Below are 22,734 nucleotides of genomic sequence, written 5' to 3'. Positions count from 1 at the left end.
GAGTATGAGTGGAGTCACGTGTCGTGATTAAGCTCCTCCTCCTGCAATGTCACTTCCTCTGGGCACGATCACCTTTGACCTCAGCCACACATTAAGCACAGGCCGTCTAAGGTTCTGGTTTTTATTTTCATTTCAATTTTCACAGCACTGAAAAACCACAGAGGCCCAAGACATCTGCATGAGATCAGTTTATTACAAGTGACATGGTGATAAAAGAAATCCCGTCATGATGAAGGCGTTACGCTTCAGATATGTGGACAGAAAGGCTGCGGGCGGCCGCAGGACCGTCAGACATGTGAAATGGTCGATGAGACGTGAGCACACGTTTCTACACCCTGGCTGCTTCTCAGCCGCATGCACTGTAACAAAAGTAAAACACAAAGGCAGGTAGCCCAAATGACCTGTAGCAGCAGCAGTTACATCATCACAGCAACGGCCAATCAGGTGTCTGCTGTGGGTGGCAATGAATTGGTACATTCTGGAAGGCTGCGCCAAAACACCACGAGCAAACAAAGCTCAGCTCCAGCTGCCCTCACAGGCGTTCGGCAATGAAAAAGTGCACATTTGGTGACCCAGCCTCAAACTCTCACCTGCCGCAAGCTACAGGAAACATGCACCTTACAAAATAAAAGTCCAGCTTCTTCAGACACACACATTCCAGCAGATTCAGTGAAATCCTCTTTTTCTCGGCTCTCCTAGCTCACAAGGTGATGTGAGCCTAGCTTAAACTGTTCACCCTCTCTACAGACCACGCCCACTAACGTTGGAGCAAATCCCTCCTGAAGAGGTGCTGGACAGCTCTGCGGCTGGATAAATCCTGGACATACACAGACCCGTCTAATACATCACCTGCCTGCCACTCGCCTGCACTGGTCCTGAGAGTCGCAGCTGGCAGATGATTGGCTGGGTCTGCAGTCCTCGCAACGCAAACGAGCTCCTGGCATGCCGTGTGTGCTCCGCCCACCGATGATGTCTTCACACAGCAAACTTCCTCCTGTGGAGCTATGCTAACACTTTCCCTCTGCTTCCAGGGTTTGTGCTAAGCTAGGCAAATCGCTCAAGAGGGTTTCACTGAGCGCGCTCAACAACCTGCTTCTATCCACACAGACGCCTAAACGAAAACACACACACACGCGCGTGCGCCATCCTCCACCTCTCTGAGAGCAGATGGTGCTCTCACAGGTAAAACTCTACATACTTTCTTCATATAAACTTTTCTAACGCAGCCGAACAAGAAATTTACAAGAAATTCAAAGATCAGAAATACTCCAGATGAATGGAGTTACACACTCAAGTCCACAACACACAAGTGTATCACAGGTGAGCCTGATCCCGCAGCTCATGCTGCTTGCAGACGAGCAGAACTCAGCGAGCAGAGTCAGCTGAAGCGAGGAGATAAGGGACACGAGCTGCTCATCGATTGGAGTGTCAGTCCGAACTCCAGAACCGAATCTGCAGCATCTCTGACAGAACAGCTTCGAAAAGAAAAAAATTCAACGTTTTTTCTCAGCCGGCAGATGATTGGCTGGGTCCACACTTCATCATCAGGAATATAGCCTGTGCTCATGACATAACGCTGCCAAGCTGGACTCTCTGAGCCCTCACAGATCAGGATGTGGCAAATGAACGGCGGCTTGCTCTGATCAGAGCTGCAGCTTTGTTTTCACAGACGTCTGTGGTCTGCGATTACGGCTCATTTCATCACCAGGAACACATGAGGAGTCATAATGAAGTGAGGCAGAACTTGTGGAGAACACCTCAGCGTTCCTTTGTTTCACATGACCCTGAACTGTGTTAAGGGGCAGGGCTTTCTATCAGAAACCAGCGTGCCAAACAGAGCCGAGTCTGGTCATCGCATTTCTTTCATTTTAGGTAGAAAGGCGATGCGTTCAGGGACCAGTATGAGTCTGATCATTCAGCACAACCTGACGCAACTTCAAAGCTAATGCACATTCACAGCAAGATGGCAAAAGAAAATGAGGCTGAGCATGTTGGGACAGGCAGCGGAGCACCCAAACATTCAGGAACACAACATTACATCGTTTTTTCTTCTACAGCTGAGCTCAGGGTTCCGTTTCCTGTCTGCACAGCCCTTTCTCTTCATAAATACAGACATAAAAAACAGCAACACAATCTATCTGTTCAAATGCAACGCAACAACAGATTATCAAAGCACAAAGTTTATGTATATGTTTGTACATCATCCACGTACTACGGTGGCGAGCGGCTGCTTCATTTTGGAGCTTTGACTATGTTTGCTGAGCTTGTGCAAAGTGGAAGCAGTTCTACAGACATACACTGACCACGAATGAGAGTTAGTTCTGGACAGTTTCAGTGCATCCACACGCCGCAGCTCTTCCACCCTAACAAACACACACCAGAGACGGGTCGTCCCGGTAACAGCCGGAAGGAGCAAGACCGAGCGGCTCCCTGCAAACAGGGAGGGGGCGTGTTTGAGGTCTGTTCACAGCCGTGGTATTTACAGACAAGGATTCATGTGAGAGGAGTCTGCTAGAAACGATGCATGTGGTTCTGGTCCACGGCAGCATTTCACTTAAAATTTGCATCCTTGAAAGTTCACAGCTATGACCTGTGGAACACCGAGATCATCACCTCATCACATCGCTCTGTCAGTTTTGGGTTGGAAACCAATAAATTCAGACCAAAAATTCCACTGATGCATGGCATTTGTCAGAAGCTTTGTAAATATCCATTCTTGCTGCGAATGGATGATAAGTTAGAGGCAGACCTCAAACAGGCCCGCCACAAACCCACACCAGCCCCCAACCACAAATTTACAGCTGAAGTCAGCACTGAGGTGTGGATCTGGGTGTTACAGTCAGAGGTAGGGACTGGTGGATGCACAGTTACTCTTCAGAGGTGCTACAGAGGCCTGATCAGGCCATGTTGTGGGCCCCATCGGGTCCATGAGGCGGTCGTTTGGTGCTTTCGTTGGTGTTGGGGGCTCCGCAAGGTTTGGTGCTGGGTTTCTTCTCCCTTGAGGACAGTCGAGTCTGACTGAGGGATGCTGCGCTGGCTGCTGCCTGAAGACCGCCACCAGGCTCCACAATCGTGTTTATAACTATAACAAGAACATTACAAGAATATTAACATACCAGGGCCAGCAAGTCTACTTCAGATGGAGTCTGAGCTGATTTATAAGATGTACAGTGCTCAGCATAAATGAGTACACCCCCTTTAAAAAGTACAAATTTAATCAGTAGCTCAATGAACAAAAGAACAATTTCCCAAATTTTCACAAGGCTGAGTTTTATTGAACACTTGTTTAACTCCATAACATGAAAATTACGTTAATAATATAACCTAGATCACAAAATCTTCAGTTTTACTCAAATTGGTTGAAGCAAAAATGAATACACCCTGCAACAAAAACTACTACATCAGGTATTTTGTATGACCACCGTGATTTTCAAGGACAGCACCAAGTCTTCTATGCATGGTATGAACAAGTTGGCGACATATTGCAACATCTATCTTTTTCCAGTCTTCAAGAATAACCTCTTTTAAAGCCTGGATGCTGGACGGAGAGTGATGCTCAACTTGTCGCTTCAGAATACCCCACAGGTGTTCTATTGGGTTCAGATCAGGAGACATACTTGGCCATTCTATCACCCTGTTCTTCTTCAGAAATGCAACAGTAGCTTTAGATGTGTGTTTTGGCTCATTGTCGTGTTAGAAAAGTGCACGACGACCAAGTGCACGCAGTGATGGCAGCATCTTCTCCTTCAGTATAGAGCAGTACATTGCTGAGTTCATGATACCATCATTGAAATGCAGCTCCCCAACACCAGCAGCACTCATGCAGCCCCACATAAGACCACTGCCACCACCATGTTTCACTGTAGGCACCACGCATTTCTCTTTGAAATCCTCACCTTTATGACGCCATACAGTTTTGAAACCATTAGTTCCAAAAACAGTGATCTTTGTCTCATCACTCCAGATTATAGAGTCCCAGTAGTCTTCATCTTTTTCAGCAGGGGCCCTAGAAAATTCTAGGCGTGCTTTTTTATGCATGGGCTTTAGGAGAGGTTTCCTTCATGGACGATACCCATGCATGCCATTCCTCTGCAGTGTCACGGGAAACGGTCACTCCAGTTTGGCTTTCTACTGCTTTGGCTAACTGCAGTGAACTTGCATGGTGATTTTCTTCAACCCTTTTCATCAGAAGATGCTCCTGTCGAGATGTTAACTTCCGTGGACGGCCTGGACATCTCTGTACAATGGTTGCACTTCCATTTTTCATAAATTTTTGGATCACTTTTGCTACAGAATTTTTACTGATATGTAAAGCTTTTTTGATCTTGTTGTAGCCCTCACCTTTTTTGTGTAAAGAAATTATTTCCTTTCTCAGATTTTGTGACATTTTTCTTCCATGTGGAGCCATTGATGACAGCATGAAATTGGAAGGGCTTTTCTTTGTTAAGTAATGCCCTTTTACAGTCACCTGTCTGCTGGACACCTCTTAAATGAATCATTAGACTCACCTGTGCTTGAATGCCTGTTAATTTGAATTTTGTAGACTTAAGTGTGGCTTTGTACTAATTTTTGCGACATAGGCTTGAATGAACTTTTTTAGGAAAATCACTTTTTTGTGTGTGCACATAAATCTTGTTTGCAATCAATGGCCCACATTTGTGGGAGTATTTTGTAGTATAGTATCTCATAGAAAATGTTGATTCTGAAAGGAAACTAAAGGTTTTCTGACAAATGTAGTGGGGTGTACTCATTTATGCTGAGCACTGTACTCTCTTTATGGACTGTGTTAAAACAAAGAGAACATTATAAAGAACCACAGTTAAAACTTTAATTCAACTGAAAACTACAGTGACAAGGGCTGTTTAATAGTTATGATGTAGATAAACTGAATTCACACTTTTGTACCTAAATTTGAGCCGGCACACACAGGAATGATTCAAGCACAACATTCAACCACTAAAACTGATTTTCTGTAAATATCTATAATTTGGCATCCTAATAAAAAAAAACAAAAAAAACAATAATTTTGCTTTACTATATGTTCTGCTGAGTCAGGCACAGTAATGATAATTTAGCACTGAAATCACTTCAGTTAAATGAGCATAGTGGTGGATTAACCATTAGAAAAACATAAAACATGATAAATAATACTGTTAATTAGGGCAACTGTGCCATAAATCTTACACTGTGTGGTGTAATAAATTTGTTGAGCACTGTTCATCAGCTCAATTATTAGGCAGTTCTGGCACTTCTTTGTCTTTTTCTTGTGGTTTCATTAGAAGTTTAAAAAACCCTGTCCCTGAACTGTTTTTGGATTCGACAGACTCAAACTGGACAAAACACACAAATCCAAACCTGAACTTACCTTCAAGCTGCCTCTGAACTCTCCTCAGCTCTTTCAAAATGGAGGTAATTTCCTACAACAGGAAGCAGAAAACGGAGTTTTCCAGATGTTCTGTGAAGTAGCTTTTGTGCTGTTTAAAATCAGCCAATAAATATGGAGATCAACCTTGTTGGAGGTCTTCAGGATGGGGACTTCATTTTCAGTATTGATCTTTGCCTCAATCTCCTCCCAGACCTCTGCCTTGTTCTGGAACAAAACCCTGAGAGGAAGACACTGTCGAGTCAGCACTAGTACTCAGAAACCACAGGGGCACTCCCAAAAGTGCCCCTTACTATACCGACCTGGACCTGAGACCTGAACCCCTAATAAGCCTGATAGCAAGTGAAGGTAACCAAAGAAATCGTCTTTGTTTTACATCTGTGGTCTGAAGTTTAAATCTTTGTCTCACTGTGAGGGGAAACTAGCTGTTCCCCCAGAGAGAGGCTGTACTTGGACTGAATGGTTTGGATAAACATGTGTTGAATGGGAGGAGGTGTTTATTTCTGTTCAAACTAAAAAGATATTGATGAAAAGGGATCCCAACATTTCTCAGGTTTGAGTTGCTACAGCCTCGGGGAGTCAGTGCTTCCTTACTTCATTTTCTCGGCCAGCTGCTCTGTGTTCTCCCGGATGGCCTGAGACAGCTGAGACACTGGATTCAGCATCAGATTGTCCAGAATCACCTAAAAGAGTTCAGAGGGACATGCAGAGGGCAGGAGATGAAGCCAGCGTTGCACCCGTCACGTGGCTCCAGCAGGTTACATCCTGATTTCCCAGCACACCAAAACTAACTGCAGCAGTTGTAGTCATGGTAACGATCATACTGGCTATGTTCACACGGCAGCTCTGTAGGGTTTCATTACTTTTGCATCACATTCTAGTCTTGAAACAATGAATAACAGTGCCTTTGTCTAGAGCCCCGCTTCAGTCTGACCTTTGCATGGTGCGAGCTGTAATGATCCCTGCAGCCTCTAGATGTTACTATCTGAGCATATAGCACAGCTAGAGTCCTCAGCCTGACGCACCTTCCAGGGCTGAGAAATGAAGCTGGACTTCCTCTGACGTCCAGCACACGCAGCACTGAGTCAGTCTTTATGGACTGTGTTAAAACAAACACATTTACAGCCTGATGCTGATAATTTCCCCTTCATAACACCTGATAGCTGATCACTTGGAGCACCACCATCCCATCCAAATATGGTCACTACAGGAAGTGTCACAGCACGCACATCCATGTTTCAGGCTGCAGTGTACCACAGTCACAATTCCTCCTGAAGTAAGCAGACCAAAATATTAAAACTAGTGCTGTCAGCGTTAATCTCGTTAAAATGACGTTAACGCCATAACCACATTAACGCGGCCAATCTCCGTTAGCGAGTTAACGCGAATCACCGCGTGCGTGGGGCTGGACGGCGTTAATGCATTAATGAGCTAACCGCGCTAACGTGTTAGCTCGTCATTTCAACGAGATTAACCCTGACAGCACTAATTAAAACCTAAATATTACAATCATTTTAGTGGTTATTAGTCCCAGCTAACACATAGCTAAATCTGGGTGTGACGATGGTCAGTGCGATGGGTCACACACACACACACACACACACCTTGGCGTTTACTGGTCTGTTAATTACACATGAACATGACCGTGTCGCTACAAGCTGCAGTGTGAACGTAGCCTCAGAGGGATTAGACAGTGACCTCTTCACGGTTCCACAGACGCCGTTGCTTAGAACCGGTCTCTGGCTCATTCATATTTGCGTCCAGGTCCGAGACAGCAGCAGAACCTGGAGGAACCTTCTGGTAGTTTAAACTGGCCTCAGGGATACGCTGGACCAGCTGGAAAGAGAATAAAAGGAGTCTGACTCCGGTGATGAAACCAGCTAGACGGTGATGGTGGTGCTCTGTGAACGCATGCACCAAGTCAACATGCAGCTGCAATGGTGGAGGCAACAGCGTATGCAGTGAATTTCAGTGCTGCTGGGAGACAGAGCATAACGACAACAGGGAGGCGAAGGAGGGCGGGAGAACCCTACTGGGCACCAGCCACGGCTTCACGAACTGTTCCAAAACCAGTAACACCAGTTCATTCACGGTGGAGGCCGATGGACGCGATTATCATCAAAACCACTGAGTGAGCGCCAAACAACACCGAGCGGGAAGCGACACAATCGGGGCAGGTTCAGGTTCTTACATCTGATTCAGTCACCTGACGGAGGGGACGGACTCTGTTTGAGACAGGTACGAACGTCAGAGGGTTTTATTCGTCTGTTTATGAGGGCGTGTCAGACGGAGCCACCGGATGGTACGCTGTGGAAATTTGTTCTCTGTGATGAAGAACTGCTTTCTCTGATTCACACTCTGTGGTTTGTCATTAGCTGCTTTCCGCAGAGGATCACAGGTGGAGTATCTGGCAAATCTGTGAAACAGCCGATAAAAAACACAATAAAGCCTTAAATGTGGTGGCTGTGAAAAGTGAGAGAACAGGCTTACACTACAGGGATCATGACTTCTGATCTTGTTTTTATTGGCACCTGGAGGGTGTAATTACGATTGCCAAAAGGTGGCAGTTAGGGCCCTACAGGCTGTTTGGTTGCCACTGTCAAACCATAGAATCCAAAGAAGCGTGCCGAGCTGTGAGACGTTTTTATTCTCATGTAGGGAGGGTGAAGTAGCACAGGTTAAGCCACCTGTCACCTGGCCTCAGGTCATATTCTTTATGGAGTTGTTTGCTCTCGGTGGACCCTCCGGGGGGCTTCGAGTCCTTGCTCTGACACACCTGGGCACTTGTTCCAGCTCAGGTTTGTTCGGCACCGCCTCAGCAATTTATTATCAATAATCTTTCAAAACACAAATAAAACAAATCAAATGTGCTTCAACACAATCCAACACCAATGAGAAGGGAGTGTTAGGATCAGTGATGGCAGGGGGAACCAATCACAGGGCACGAGGAGAGATGAGTCAGACACCTGAGATGGTCGGACCCCCCATAAGTATGGACAGGATGGCGTCTGCGAGCAGAACAGAGAAATGAACAATGAGTCGAAGCATGACGAAGGCGTTTCCTCCCAGTCAGACCAGCCTCTGAACTGGGAACATTGGAGCCCGCACTGACCTCTGCTGAGCTAATAAACAAGACCTGGAGACACTGCAACACAACACCTGCTGCTAACACTGCCCACACTGCCGCCTGCTAGTCATTGTATGGCCTGTGTGTAGTGAGAGTGTTATGAGGGATTTTTGTGGCCCACCTCCTCCCTGGCGGAGATGGTGGAGGCCGGCGTGTTGGGCAGCGAGCTGGGAGACGTGGTGGTGCCCATGCCAGAGCTCGGCGAGTCCCCATCCCCAGCGACGTCGTGGATTTCCTTCGCCAGGATGGCCAGGTCTTTAGCCAGGTCCTGACTGAGCCTGCAGGGGAAACGCAAACACATGAACACCATAGAGACGTGAGTGACATCACCTTACCGTGGCACACGTATCAACATGTGATGGTGCTTTTACTTGGCGATCTCAGCACTGTGCGTGGACCAGTTCTGGTACGGGTCAACGTCGTTCTGATCCTCATCCTCCTCCGTTTCCAGGGAGACGGACTTGGTCCTGGTGGCGGGCGTCCGGTGGCTGCGTGGTGTCTGGTCAGAGGTGGAAGGATGGGAGGAGCGTTTGGCTCTGGAGATGCCACCACTCGTCTCGTATTCTTCGTCAGAGGAAGAGGAGAAGTCCGAGCCCTTCTGTCTGCGACGGGAACCTGAGAACAGCCGGTCATGAGAAACCGCAAACCTCAACTACCAGATTCTGTTTAACTCGATGTTCAGATAAGAGCCAACCATGACTTCCAGAGAGCACCGCTATGCCAACATTCAGTCAGAAACCTCAGACTCTCAGGTGAAGTTTGACATCTGATCCCTGTGAGCCTTCGTCAGTGATAACCCTGACCCTCCCATCTCAGCTCTACGTGATCAAGGTTCAAAAAATGAAATTATTCAATTCAATACTATTTTATATTGTGCTGAATCACCACAGCAGCTGTTTTTAGGTCTGTTCATCATCCGCACAGACCTAAAAACAGTGCTTTCTGTCTAACTCCACACAGCCCTAGGTTTTGCTATCATCAGTGGCAGCCACGGCCGCGGCTGCCACTGATGATGATGACCTCAGAGTGTTAATAAGCATGTTTGGATGGCTGTAAATGTGACAGGACATCAGATTAAAGTGTCTGCAGGGCGAGGCTCTGGGCTGCAGATGGTATCTGGGTTTGTGTCCTAATTCCTGTTCATAACAAGGGAGCTGATGCTGTTTCCACGTTAATACAAACAGACTCAGCAGCATCAGAAATTGAACGAGATTTCCAATGACAGCAAAGGTCAGCAGGTCCCACCAGAGCAGGGGTGGCCAACCCGCGGCTCTCGAGCCGCATGCGACTCTTTGCCTGGTTTCATGCGGCTCTTACGTTCATATCAAAGTTTGTGTTTGTGTTTTGGGTTTTTTTTGTGTTGTTGTTTTAAAATTTGCGCGTTCGCTTCGCTTGAGTTCAATATGGTATTTTCATCAAATGCACATGTGTGTGAGATGAAAATACCGCAAAGTTTCCCAGTAGGAGCAAGTTCGCCCTTAAAATGGCAGGGAAAAAATGCACAGCAAAAAGAAAATATGAAGATGAACACAGGACGTTTTTAACAGAGTGGGAGAGTTTATATTTTTTTGTTGAACGCAATGGCAAGTCATTCTGCCTTATATGTCAGACGTCATTAGCGCATTTCAAAGCTTCAAATCTCCAGCACCACTTCAGCTCACTCCATGCTAACATCAACCAGGAATTTCCAAAAGGGACTGAACTTTGCAAGCACGAGTTGGCCACTTTGAAAAGTCAGGCAGAAAAGCAGATACAGTTTTTCCAAAAATTTACGAAGCAATCAGAGACCATAATGCTCGCATCCTATCAGCTGGCTTGAACATTGCATGGACCAAAAAGCCATACAATGAAGGGGAGTTAGTTAAAAAATGCCTCAGTGACGTTGTTGAAATCTTGTCTCCTGAAAACGACAAATTAAAACGCATGGTATCAGACGTCCAACTGTCGCCACACTGTTGAACACAGAATATCGGACATTAACACGGCTATTGAATCACAGTTGCACTCTGACCTTCAAACATGTGAGTATTTTAGTGTCACATTGGATGAGAGTTGTGATATACAAGACAAGCCTCAGTTGGCAATATTTGCACGGTCTGTGTCAAACAATTGTGTGATCAAAGAAGAACTCCTGGATATTGTGCCATTAAAAGACAGAACCCGTGGCATAGATGTGAAAGAAACCATGATGGCTGCATTTGAAAAAGCAAATCTGCCCATAACGAATTTAACTGCAATAGCCACGGATGGAGCACCAGCCATGATGGGATCTGTGAACAGGCTTGTGGGGCTGTGCAAAGCTGACCGAACTATTCCTGACTTTTGGAATTTCCACTGCATCATCCACATGGAGCAACTCATGTCGAAATCATTGAATTTAGATAACGTCATGAAGCCTGTGATGGAAATCGTCAACTATATCCGCACACATACGCATAACCACAGGCAATTCAAGAATCTCATCGCTGAGCTGGACCAAGGGTTTCCAGGTGACCTACCGCTGCACTGCACTGTGAGGTGGCTGTCAAAAGGCCAGGTACTCTCTCACTTCTTTGAGCTTTTGGATGCCATGAAACTGTTTACAAGGACTATCCCGAGCTCTCAAACCTCAAGTGGATTATGGATCTGGCCTTTTTGGTCGACATGCTGTGTCACTTGGACAGACTGAACCTGACCCTGCAGGGTAAGTTAAAAATGCTTCCTGACCTGGTGCAAAGTGTGTTTGCATTTGTCAACAAACTGAAGCTGTTCAAGACACATATTCAAAAGGGAGATTTAACACATTTTCCCACTCTGCTAAAAGCCAGCGGGCAAGTCGCCAGCGCTGCCCTGAGTAAGCAAAGAGCCAGATATGCAACGCTGATTGAAAACTTGCACGAAAGCTTTGTGACCCGGTTCCATGATCTACAATTGAAAAGGCCACAGATTACGTTCCTCGTCGACCCATTTAATGCAGAGACCGGCTGTTTGAAAGTCCCGCTAGTCACAGATGAAGCTGCGGCTGAGTTGGAGATGATCGATCTTTGTGAGGAGGACCAATTGAAACCTGCTTTAAGGGAAGGGACCATTGAGTTCTGGAAAAGTGTGCCAATGGAAAAATACTCCAATGTCAAACGGGCTGCACTTAAGATACTGTCAATGTTTGGGTCAACATACATCTGCGAGTCTGTGTTTTCTACCCTAAAACATGTGAAATCAAAGCATCGATCTATTCTGACTGACACTCATGTGAAAGAATTGCTTCGAGTGGCAACAACGGAATACAAGCCAGATTTGAAGAGGATTGTTCAAGGCAAGGAATGCCAGAAGTCCCACTAAACAACATGCATTGTAAAAGAAAAATGCTATTGTAGATTATTATATTTTTGTTTGTGGACTTGGTTGAACTGAGAGTTTGTGTGTGTGAGACAGTGCACACAATGTTCATTGTTGAAAATGACTGGCCTGTGGTTTTAGTACTGTAGGAGTCCATTTCTGTCATTATCATGTTGGTGTGTGACATTTACAATAAATCTGGCTGAGCAGAGATGTGTGTATTTTATGTGCGTGTGTGTGTGAGAGAGAGAGGGAGGAAAGGATGGGTGATGTTCATGTGTGCCCATGCGTATGATGTGGCTCTTTGCGGTAACACAGTAAAAAAAAGTGGCTCTTGGTCTCTGACTGGTTTGCCACCCCTGCACCAGAGAGTCTGTGCTCATGGAGGGTGGGGCAGATTAAGTGCTTTTTACCACGATTCAACTGAACTCAATTTTATTTACACGGCCTCGAAGCACTTTATGCTGTAAAGTTAAAGATGCGACATTGATACGACTCAAACAATTCAGCTCATCATGAAGCTCAAAAAGTGAGACCGCGATGAGGATGTGTTTGCCTGATTTCCTCACATTTGTCCTGGTTCCTTTGAATCGTCTGTTTGCTGTTTCACACCCGTCAGCTGAGGCTTCTCGCTCTAACTTTTGACAAACTCAGGTTTGCACAATAAAGTTAATTCTGGTAAACAGATTTTTTTATTTTTTTTTAATCTAACACTCACACCTGGGACACATTGGACTTGCGGTTAGTACCTTGATACGCCGGCATGAGCAATGGCTTCTCGGAGCTCTGAGACTTACACAAGCAGGTTGTTGAATTTAAGAGGAATGAGGAATTTAATTGCACCAGTGAAATGAAATTATTATCATTCCATAATAAAAGGCCAAAAAATTCAAACTGACCAGTCTTCACCTGTTGGAGAACTGAGCAACTGAAACACCTATGATTAATGCGACTAGACTGAGTGACGGCAGACTCGACCTCTGTCTCTCATCCTGGAACAACTCAGGAGGAACAGCTCGGACTGAAACATCAGGAACCCCCCACATTCAGGGTCAGTAAGGAATAACTCACCACTGCCGGCATACTTGGCTCCGCTCGAACGGGTACGTGTCAGAGGTTGCTTCGCTGGAGCTCCGCCTCCTCTGCTAGCTGCCTGCCGGTTGTCACCCACCAATGTCTTCCTGGTGCTGACAACAGCCTCTGTGTTCCGGTTGGAGAAAGTGGGCCGTCCTGTGGAGGATGCCTCGGTATCGCTGGGGGTGGTGAAGGAGCCGGTTCTCTTCCTGGGCATCGCTAAGATGTCCAGCCTGGACAACTTCTTCCCCTCGGTGGACACTTTGGGCGGCGCAGTGATATGGTCAGAATTCTGAGAGCCTCGGTCAGTCTCGGCACCTTCGTTATCTGAGGCTTCACCCAGACGTGCCCGCCGCAGCATTGAGGCTCGGGTCGGCCGTGGTGCCGACAGGCTGTTGGAACGTGTCAGAACCTGCTGTGTCAGTGTCCTGGGCGTCTTCCCGTTGTCTTCTTTCTGAAGAGGGGCAATGATTTTTTTGCTGCGGCTGGATGGACGGGACGTTTCGTGATCAGATGATGGGGTTTCGGTCCACTGCAGACCAGACCCCTGCTGGCCCTCAGACAGATCCAGAGAGCCACGATTCCCGGCACTGCGGCGCATCTGGAAGCGCTTCGCTGCCTCTGCCTTATTTGCTGCATTGGCAGTGATCTGGTTTCGGCGTTTCTCAGAAAGTCGCTCACGGGCGCTGAGCTGCTGTCCCTTCTCTTGAATGGATGGACTAGAGGAGGACCTCTCCTTTTGAAGGCTGCTGATGGGAGGACGCTTTTTAGAAGTTGAGCTGACTGGAGTGTTTTTGCTACTCACTTGACTCACCGTGCTAGCCGTGTCCACATCTGACTCACCAGACAGGGAGTCGTCCATGTGGCTGGACGAACCCTCCTTCTTTGAGCTGCGACCTGAACCAGAGGAGGGGAACTTGGTATCCAGAGAGGATAGAGTTCCTTCCTGAAGGAAGGACTGTGCGTCCTGGATGTTCTCCCGCCTCTGCTCCATATCTCTGATGGACGGGTGGCTGGAGATGTGGGGAAGCTTCTTCATCTGGACAGTGTCACTGGGCTGGTCTTTGGTGAAACTCTCCTGACGGATGAAGGATGATGTGCAACTGTCTTTGGTTGGAACTGAATCTTTGTCCTGTGTTTGGAGGTTTGGAGCAGAGCTGTTGGGTTTGACTCCTGTCCTCTTGGGTTCGTGTCCACTCAGATGTCGGATCAGGACAGTGGTAGGGGGAGTTTTTGCTGGGGGGTCTCTTGTCTTCTCAGACTGTACTGGGCTCCGGGCTTGCTCAGGTTTGTTGGAATGGTCTTCCGAACCAATGTAGAAGCAGGTGGATTTGGAGGATGGAGACACTTTCTCCGGACCTCTAAGCTGAGGACCAGTGATCCCTGGAGATACAAATGCAGTCTTGACCTGATTCGTCCTCATCTTCTCTTGAACAGGTCCATCATCTGAGCGACTGGCATCACTCAGGCTGTCTGGGTCCACATCATCCTGAACGGACAGGCGCTGGGTGGAGTCAACTGAGTGGGAGGGACCAGAGGCTCTGTCCAGAGGTTCCTGGCTTTGGTAAGATTCATGGCGAATAATGATGCTTGGGGTGACACCGTCTAGCTTTTCTGGAGGCACTTGGGGCAGCAGCCTTCTTGTCCTGGAGCTGTGGCTGGACTCTGACTCAGAGTTGTCGTAGCTGTAGTTTCCCAACGAAGGGCTCATGAGACGTGAATCTGCAACACAGGTTTAGTCACATCAGCTTTTCATATGAGTTGCTTTAATGTTGCGTAACTACTTTAGTTTCAAAACGATAAGTGGAGTGAAAAATTAGACCATGGGTCCACATGCTCTGAACTGTGTATAGATACATTAATTGTTCACTTACAAAACTGCAAATTACTGATTAATTCAAGACTCCAAGAACATAAACGGAATCACATAAAACTGAGATAACAGCGGCACTTACAATGACCAGGGGCTCTGTGCTCTTTAAACATCTTTAAGGTATTTTTAACAAACCTCACCTTCTAGACATTCTCCTTGAGGTGGAGTGGAACCAGGTTCGGCGTAGCTGTCTGCTAGACTGGCCCAACGTGAAACCCACTTAGGGCCTTCCAGACCTGCAGCATGAGCAGCTGGAACCTGCAGAACAAAATATGATGACCAACACAATTTTCAGGAAGATCAGCGGAAACAAACGTCAACATTTACATGCATATCACAAGGAGAAACAGGGAATAACAACATGGTTCTGTGGGCACTGGGACCACAAAGGTGTTTCTCCAGGTTGTACTTCAAAATTTTCACATTTTCTTTTTACCTGTATGGGGCCTGTTGAAGGGCCGCTGATAGAAGATGGGATAAAGCCATGCAATGAGTCCACAGTGCTACCATCACTAGGCAGGTTAGCGTGCTCATCCTTTCCATCGTTTATCACAGGTCTATACACACCTGTGTTCACACCACTGTACTCTGGAGAATCGAGGACACCAAACACCTGTCAGAGCACAGGGCATGCATGAGGATGGGCAGAAAAAACAAACAAGAAGAAATAGGAAGGATACAAGGGTCAGTGCATCACTAAGAGATGCTGTTTAGATAAGCAACATCAGAATACTTCCAGATACTCTAGGATCATTTCTAATTTCATAAACATTTTTCTATCTGGAAGATTCAGTGAAGACGTGACAACAAAGGTGAGATAATCAGCAATGACACAAGGGTTTGAATACAACAGCACATAAGACATAAGATTTTATCAAAGCCCACATCCCTGCTGAAGAATCATACGGCACAGCACGTGTGCTGTGCTGCACTTTTCCTGCACGCACCACCACTTAAAGACACCCTTTCATGAGCAGCAGGAACAATGAATGCTGCCTCACCCCTCTACTATCACAAAGATCTTATTCATACTATGTTTTCACTGAGACTTCACCTGATCGATCATGTTACGAGCCTCTTCCACCTCTTTGTCCTGCGACTCCGTCTCGATGGTGTAGGTCCCAGCATCGCTCAAGCTGTCATCTTCCTCGTTCCTGGCCAACCTCTGGGTACCTTTGACATCTCCTCCACGGACGGCCATGGGCAGCATGGGGGAGAAGGGAGGTCCAGACGAATGGACTGGAGCGGCAGCTGGGCCTGGAATGTTGAGTGGGACTGGGGTCTTTGAGATTGCTGGAGGCTGTAATGGGGAGGCAGGGTAGGAGACAGAAGATGGAGCTGGAGGTTCTTGTGTGGAGGGGATCCTTGTATGATGAGGCGACACCATCACAGGAGGTGCAGACATCGGTGGAGGAGATGTCTTATCCCTGGTTGGGGAGGAGTCATTACGACCTGAATCCTTCAGAAATTCAGCAGCAAACTCCTGGGCGAGCTTTGACTTCTTCCCAACGCTGCCGAAAGGTCGGATGATGATGCCCGATGAGGAGCGAGACGAGGAAGCTGACGAAGCCACCTCCCCCTCAGTCTTTTCTCTCTTCAGAGAGCTTGACCTCTGAGGGCCGCCATGGCTCTGGCCCTTCAGAGGAACCGTCACCTGCTGGGTGGGAGGGATGTGGCCGTGCACGGATGCTGGCCTCTCGCCACCTTTCCGCCGCTCCAACTTGGCTCTGAGTGTGGAGTATGAGTCAGCATGGGCGGGGTTATGGGTGAAGGACTGAGAGCGCTTCTTGCGTGGGTTGTCATCAAAGAACTCAATGATGAAAGCTTGCTGAGTGAGGTGCTCAGGGGGCCCCTGTTTGGGAAATTCGGTGGGTGACAGAGTTTTAGGAGGGCTCTGGGACAGGGGCCTCTCAGGGGCCACGGGTGAGGCAGAGGCCTGTCTGGGTGGAGAATACTGCAGTGGTTGGTGTAGCTGACTATGGATGGACTGGCCTGATTGGATGGCCTGCTGCGACGCCTGGGACAGCTCTGATTGCACAGAGTGCTCAGTGCGGACCGAGTGGTGGGATTTACTCCTTCCTTTGAGAACTGGGTCCTCTGAGTCACTCTGGGTCCCATCCTCATGGTGGTGACCTAAAGACAGGAATAAAGACGTCAGTGAGTGCTAGCTTTTGAACTTTGAAGCTCAAAGGTCACAAGTGTATGACTGAAGCTTTGATAGCCTCAAACGAAGGCAAAAGTTTAGTGGGGTTCAGTAAAATCAGAGAAATATCAGAAGATTCAGGGACCGTGTGTCAGTAAATTGTTAACAATGAAGTGCTGGACAGGTTTTATCACCAGCAGGAAGCATAAACCCCGATTACCTGTGAATGACAAACACAGGTATGGTCCGGAACACAGGTGCAACTCTGACCTTTCAGGGTCTTGATGTTCATGGCGAGGTCACTCTTGGTGCTGTAAACGTCTTCAGACGGCGGGCGTCTCTTCATCATGCTTACATCACTGTGGACCAGCCAGTCAGCCACCTTGCTCTCTGCTGACATCACCTCTGCAGGTGTGGCCATGATGGCTGTCTTGGTGGGTGTAGCCTGCGGCTTCCTCTGGCGAGTGGAGAACTTGGTGATGTGGTCTTTAATCTTGATCTTCCCAGGCATGCAATCATCAAACTCAATGGTAAAGGAGGCGTGGCTCTGAACGACAGGCGGAGTTGGAGTGGGAGGTGAGGGTGGGGCCGGGGGCGTGTCAGTGTCCTTGGTGGGGATCTCATGGAGCTCCGCCCCTGAGGATTTAGGGTGCTGGAAGTCCTTGGTGGGGATCTCAAAGTAGCTCGGCTCACGATGGTACGAAGGGAAGGCAGTCTTTGGCTGACAGTCTGACAGCGATGCAGAAAATTCTGGATCTGCAGATGGAGCGTCTTTCTGAACATCTGACAGAGAAAAAGAGACGACATCTCATCAACATCATCAATAACGCACCATCAGCTCAATTTAGCTTTATTTATATAGAACCAGTTTACTGCACTCCTCCACTTTATTAAGGTGTGCGTACCTGAATGTGGCTCATCGCTGGTTTGGACTTTACTCCCATAATCCTCCTCTCCCCACCAGGAAGGCTGGCCATACAAAGGAGTGGGCCGACACACCGGCGCCTCTGTCACAGAAACGTGTGATAGGTGAATGTGATGACCAATCAGGGTGTCCAGAGGAGCGTGAACAAACAGCCGTCGCTGTTATAATTATGAATTTCTGGTTCGTTATTAAAACATTTTCCTGAACGAGCAGATTTACAGTAAAAAATACATCAGAACAACCAGCAACACATCGTCTGAGTACAGGAACACACATCGGCCAGACACCTGATCCAGTACTTTTTAACCCTTCACCAGGCTTTCTGGTGCAGGGTTTTGTATTATAATATGTTTTGTACAGTGCAGTATATTTTTGACCCTGTGTGATGTCAAGATTTTGTGTTATTGCTTGTGTTTTGGCCAGTATAATAGGAGTACTTTTTCTTTACACAGTATTTTTACTGCCAGTACTGTTGCTGTATTATTTTTACCCTGTGCGAGGCTCTTGGTACTCTGCATTTTCTCGCCTCTCGTCCGCTCGTCCACGTCGCTCTTCTTCATCTCTGAAGGCTTTAGGCTCATCTGCAGCTGACTGCTGTACTTCTCATGCTGAAACAGAAGAACGAGGCAAAAGTACTCACGGTACTGCAAACTGCATGTACCCATGGTATTGCATGTGCTCACAGTACTGCATTTAATCACAGTACTGTACATGCTGTGTGTAGTCATGAGAAATTCATGATACATGGAGTAGTTTTGGAAATGCAAACTAAATGCAGTTAAAGAAGGAAATTAAATAACACCCTCTATGCAGTAATTTGTACACTAGAAAACACACACACACACACACACAAACCAACCTTTAGGGCCTCCTCTGGGACTTTGTGTTGACTTTTCTCCAGAACGTAGACGTGAGAATGTGAACAACAGCTCAGAAAAATATTAAAATTATCACACACAGAGACATCTACACACAGACAGACACACACACAAACACATACACGCACAGAAACACACATACGCACGCAGACACGCACACACACAGTGAGTGTGTGCGTCTGAAGGATATCGTATCCAAAGCGGATGATGTCAGACAGTTTGAGGGTAATGTAGGTCTGATCAGGAATCCGCAGGTCATTTACAAACGTCTGCAGGAAACAAACAAACAAACAAACGTCCAGGTGAAACTTTCTGATGATGATGATGAAGTCCACTCTGAAGGTTTTCACTCTTTTGTGATTTTACAGTTCTTGCCTGTTTAAATTAAAGTGGAATTAATTTTTTTTTAAAGTTAATAAATAAAAAAAATCTTTGTACTGTGACCTCTGACCTTAGACATCACCACCCCCTACCCGTGTTTGCTGCTGATTGGTGGATACCTATGATAATGTACTGATATGCTGTGTATGGCTCACCCCATTGAGGCTGCCCAGGTCCTTCACCAGGTGTTCATCTGTGGTCGGGTTGTAGTTGATGACAGCGTGCTGTTTGTCCACACTGCGAGACTGAGACACACACACACATACAACTCTTTCTGCTTACTTTCACTCCGACTCAAACAAGACACCATTACAACTTCCTTTTTCAGACCAACCTAGAGGGAGGCGATTTCTACTAACCCGAACACCTGCACAGATCAGCCTCACCTGAAGCATCAGCTCGCAGTCCTCTCGGCCCACAAAGATCATCTCTCGGGGGAGGCGGTGTCGAGTCCCCGAACTGCTTACCAGGAACCATGATGTCACACTCATCTTCACAGGCCTGCTGAGAAACCCCAGAGCATCCTGGGAAATGAAGACAGAGGCAGGTGATGCAGGTGAGGTTGTGCGGGCCTGTTGTGCCACCATGACAGATTTTTAATATTTAATCAGACAAAATGAGTAATTTCAGACGATCCTGCTCTTACTGATTTGTGTGTGTGTGAATCCTGACAGCCGAGGCACCCGCAAAAGGACCTGCAGGTTGTCCACACCAGCCTGAGTCTGAGGTTAAACACCTTCAGCTTTCATTCAAGCACTGAATGAACTCCTACAGACATTTTTATTCACAGTGCTCTGATTACAGAGGCTCGGCATAGAAACGGGGTCATGCAGTCAAATATGTGATATTTATTAAAAACACAGAGCATGAGCAGGTCAACTGTTCATTTCATCTTTAGAGTTAAACGTTGAACTAAAGCAACAGAAAAAATAAAAACGGGTCGGTCCTCGCTGACCAGCAGAAAATAAAACACGAGCGCGTTATAAAACATTTAATTTGAAATAATGGCTCAGAGATGATTCTGTTTCCTTGGAACAGGTTAAAGATATTTCCTATTTCTAACAGGAAATATCCATCGGTCAAATGACCATATGATCTCGCACACACACACACACACACACACACACACACACACACACAGGTGAGAGTCACTGACATGAAAACTTCACTGCTTTAGTGTTTTTCTGCACATATACTGCCGTATCATCAGTACTGTCAATACTTTTGTGTGAACCACACAAACAGATGAAGTGAGAGTTTGGAGTTTGAGCACTGGGTTTTTTCATGCAGGAGCTCTCACAGACACAGCTGAAGGAAAGATGAAGCTCCTCTGTAGCACAGACAGCAGCACCACAGATGCTCTGTCCAATCAGAGGCTGACACACGGGCAAACATGGAGTAGATCAGCTCCTCCATCAGTCACTGAGGCTTCACATCCACTCTGGAGCGCTGCTGTGAAGCTCTGCCCTTCTCAGGAGGTCAGAAGTGATTCCATAGGTAAAAAGTCTGGGGAAGGGAGGCGGGATCTTCCTGTTCTTCATCACAGCATAGAACCAGTGAAGAAAACTCAGTGCTGCTCATGATGTGGACAATTGTGCACAACACACACTCAGACGCACATACACACACAGACACACACAACCACACATAAACAGACAACCACATACACAGACACACACACACACTGAGCTGATGCTGGAGGAGAGAAGCGGCTCTTCAGCAGCATTTCTCCAGGCCTCAGCGCCTCTCGCCAGTTGCTGCCCGGCTCCTCCTGTCCGGTTCCAACAGACCGACGGACGTGTTTGTGTGTGTGTGTGTGTGTGTGTGTGTGAAGGGTGGGTGGGGGAGTTACAGACAGATGACAGACAGGCTCTCCTCCTCCTCCACGCCCTGCCCTCCCCCTCCTCCTCTCTTACCTCCGGGCTCTTCCCCGCTGCTCTCCGCTTCTTGGATCCGGGGCTGGCGTGCTGCGGGGCGGGCAGCGCATGAGCGGGTCCCGTTAACCGGACTCGGACGGACTGGAGCGGCTCGGCTCCGATGATGCTCTACAGCATCTCCTCCTGACGCACCCGCTGCGTCAACACGCACCGCGAGAGCGACCACCGCACCGGAAGAGCTGCCGGGACCTTCACAATAAAAGCCCGCACCTGATAATATGCCCAGTGAGGTTCGACCAGGTTTTATTAGAAAAAATAGAATATTACAGTCCACTGCAGCACCGACAGAGTCTGAGGCAGGTACACTGGGGCTGGCTGTCACATTACCTTGTACTGCCACAGCAGAGGGCGCTGTGGAGCTCTGTTATCATACAGCTGGCTTGGCAGAGGTCAGAGGTTAGACTCAGAGGCGCTATGTTGTAGTTTTGGTGAGTCAGACTGAATTTTCATGTTGTTTTTGTAAAGTTCACACAAAACTAGTCATTGATTAAAATGAACCAGTGTTTCACCTGCTGGCTAAAGTCACGTGGTAGGCAGGATTCTGCAGATTGTACCGGTAGGGTTGGTGTGTGCTGAGCCAATCCAGCGGTGCACACCTCTCACGACTGACTCGAATGGCTAAGTGGCACGTCAGACCTGCATGATCCACCAAGACTTAAACCGGAGAGCAGCTCAGAGTCGCTTTGATATACTGTAAGTCCTGCGCACGGAAAAGCACGGCCCCCTCAGCGTTGGTCTGCTGAGGAGCGATGATGGAGGATAACTCATGTACGAGTAAAAAGTGTGACCACGCGAGCAGCTTCGTCACAGCAGACCTGACTGCAGGTGTGACCGTGACAGAACGGCTGCCCTCGGCCTGCACTTATTGTGAAGGCGGGTCGGTTTCCGGTCGCGCGCTCGGCGGTGTGAGGGTTTTCGGAAGACCTGCTTATCGATAATCAGCACAGATTCTTCTGATCGATCAGCTCAGCTTGCGGGCAGAGTTCACATGGAGCGCCGTCGCTTCAGTACGGGAAGCGCCGGTTTTTGCGTGACGTCACCGCAGCGCTGACACGGGGATGAGGATGATGACGTCATCCACACGGCTGCTGTCTATTGTAAAAATGAACACATAAGCAAACACGTGAATAAGCACGTGCACGTCTCTGGTGGGTGGCTCTGCGTGTGACCGTCTGTGAGCTGCAGATGAAGAGTCCACCTCACAGGTGTGACTCAGCTGCTTACCTGAGCTGTGTGTGTGGGGGGACACACCAATTCAGTTTTATTTATACATGCTCAAGGCGCTTTATATTGTAAGGTAGACCCTACAATAATACAGAGAAAACCCCAACAATCATATGACTCCCTATGAGCAAGCACTTTAGCAACAGTGGGAGGAAAAAACTCCCTTTTAACAGGAAGAAACCTCCAGCAGAACCAGGCTCAGTGAGGGGGCGGCCATCTTCCGCGACCAGTTGGGGTGAGAGAAAGAAGACAGGATAGAAGACATGCTGTGGAAGAGAGCCAGAGATTGATAACAAGTATGATACAGTGCAGGGAGGTCTATTAACACATAGTGATTGAAGAAGAAACACCCATCATGGGTGGATGCATCTGGGAGTTATTTTTTCTAAACAGGCTCAGATTTGACCAATCAGATTACTGCATATAGCAATGAGCACGCTCGTGGCTCAAAACCTGGAACTGAAAGTCCAACAA

General features: G+C 47.5%; 1 protein-coding gene across 5 annotated transcripts; it reads right to left on the bottom strand.

Moving 5' to 3' along the window:
* Positions 1-107: 107 nt before the first annotated feature.
* Positions 108-22,141, bottom strand: cep170bb (centrosomal protein 170Bb). 5 transcript variants are annotated; one of them, XM_019345833.2, is made up of 20 exons: positions 21,364-22,141; positions 21,016-21,246; positions 19,486-19,623; positions 19,255-19,344; positions 18,909-18,987; positions 18,700-18,758; positions 18,331-18,448; positions 17,821-17,922; positions 17,186-17,698; positions 15,827-16,905; positions 15,209-15,385; positions 14,913-15,030; positions 12,897-14,621; positions 8,882-9,125; positions 8,632-8,788; positions 7,082-7,219; positions 5,978-6,066; positions 5,510-5,603; positions 5,366-5,417; positions 108-3,082 (listed from the first exon to the last, which is right to left on the bottom strand). In XM_019345833.2, the coding sequence occupies exons 3-20, from the start codon at positions 19,588-19,590 to the stop codon at positions 2,898-2,900; spliced, it is 5,124 nt and encodes a 1,707-aa protein (XP_019201378.1). In that variant the 5' UTR covers positions 19,591-19,623; positions 21,016-21,246; positions 21,364-22,141; the 3' UTR covers positions 108-2,897. The 5 variants fall into 5 exon arrangements, 4 of the variants coding, with proteins under 4 accessions (XP_019201378.1, XP_019201379.1, XP_005452573.1 ...); XM_019345834.2 differs by having other exon boundaries at positions 21,016-21,225; XM_005452516.4 differs by lacking the exons at positions 7,082-7,219; positions 21,364-22,141 and having other exon boundaries at positions 21,016-21,218.
* Positions 22,142-22,734: the final 593 nt, after the last annotated feature.

This window comes from Oreochromis niloticus, linkage group LG15 (assembly GCF_001858045.2).
Source record: "Oreochromis niloticus isolate F11D_XX linkage group LG15, O_niloticus_UMD_NMBU, whole genome shotgun sequence".
Taxonomy (NCBI): domain Eukaryota; kingdom Metazoa; phylum Chordata; class Actinopteri; order Cichliformes; family Cichlidae; genus Oreochromis; species Oreochromis niloticus.
This window is presented reverse-complemented; position numbering and strand designations above follow the sequence as displayed.

Coding starts and splice junctions, on each gene's coding strand:
- cep170bb (XM_019345833.2), bottom strand. CDS start 19,590: ATGAGTGTGACATCATGGTTCCTGGTAAGCAGTTCGGGGACTCGACAC. Junction 15,386..15,826: donor CTCGTAACATGATCGATCAG/GTGAAGTCTCAG, acceptor GTGCTCTGACAG/GTGTTTGGTGTCCTCGATTC. Junction 15,031..15,208: donor CTTCAACAGGCCCCATACAG/GTAAAAAGAAAA, acceptor TTTGTTCTGCAG/GTTCCAGCTGCTCATGCTGC.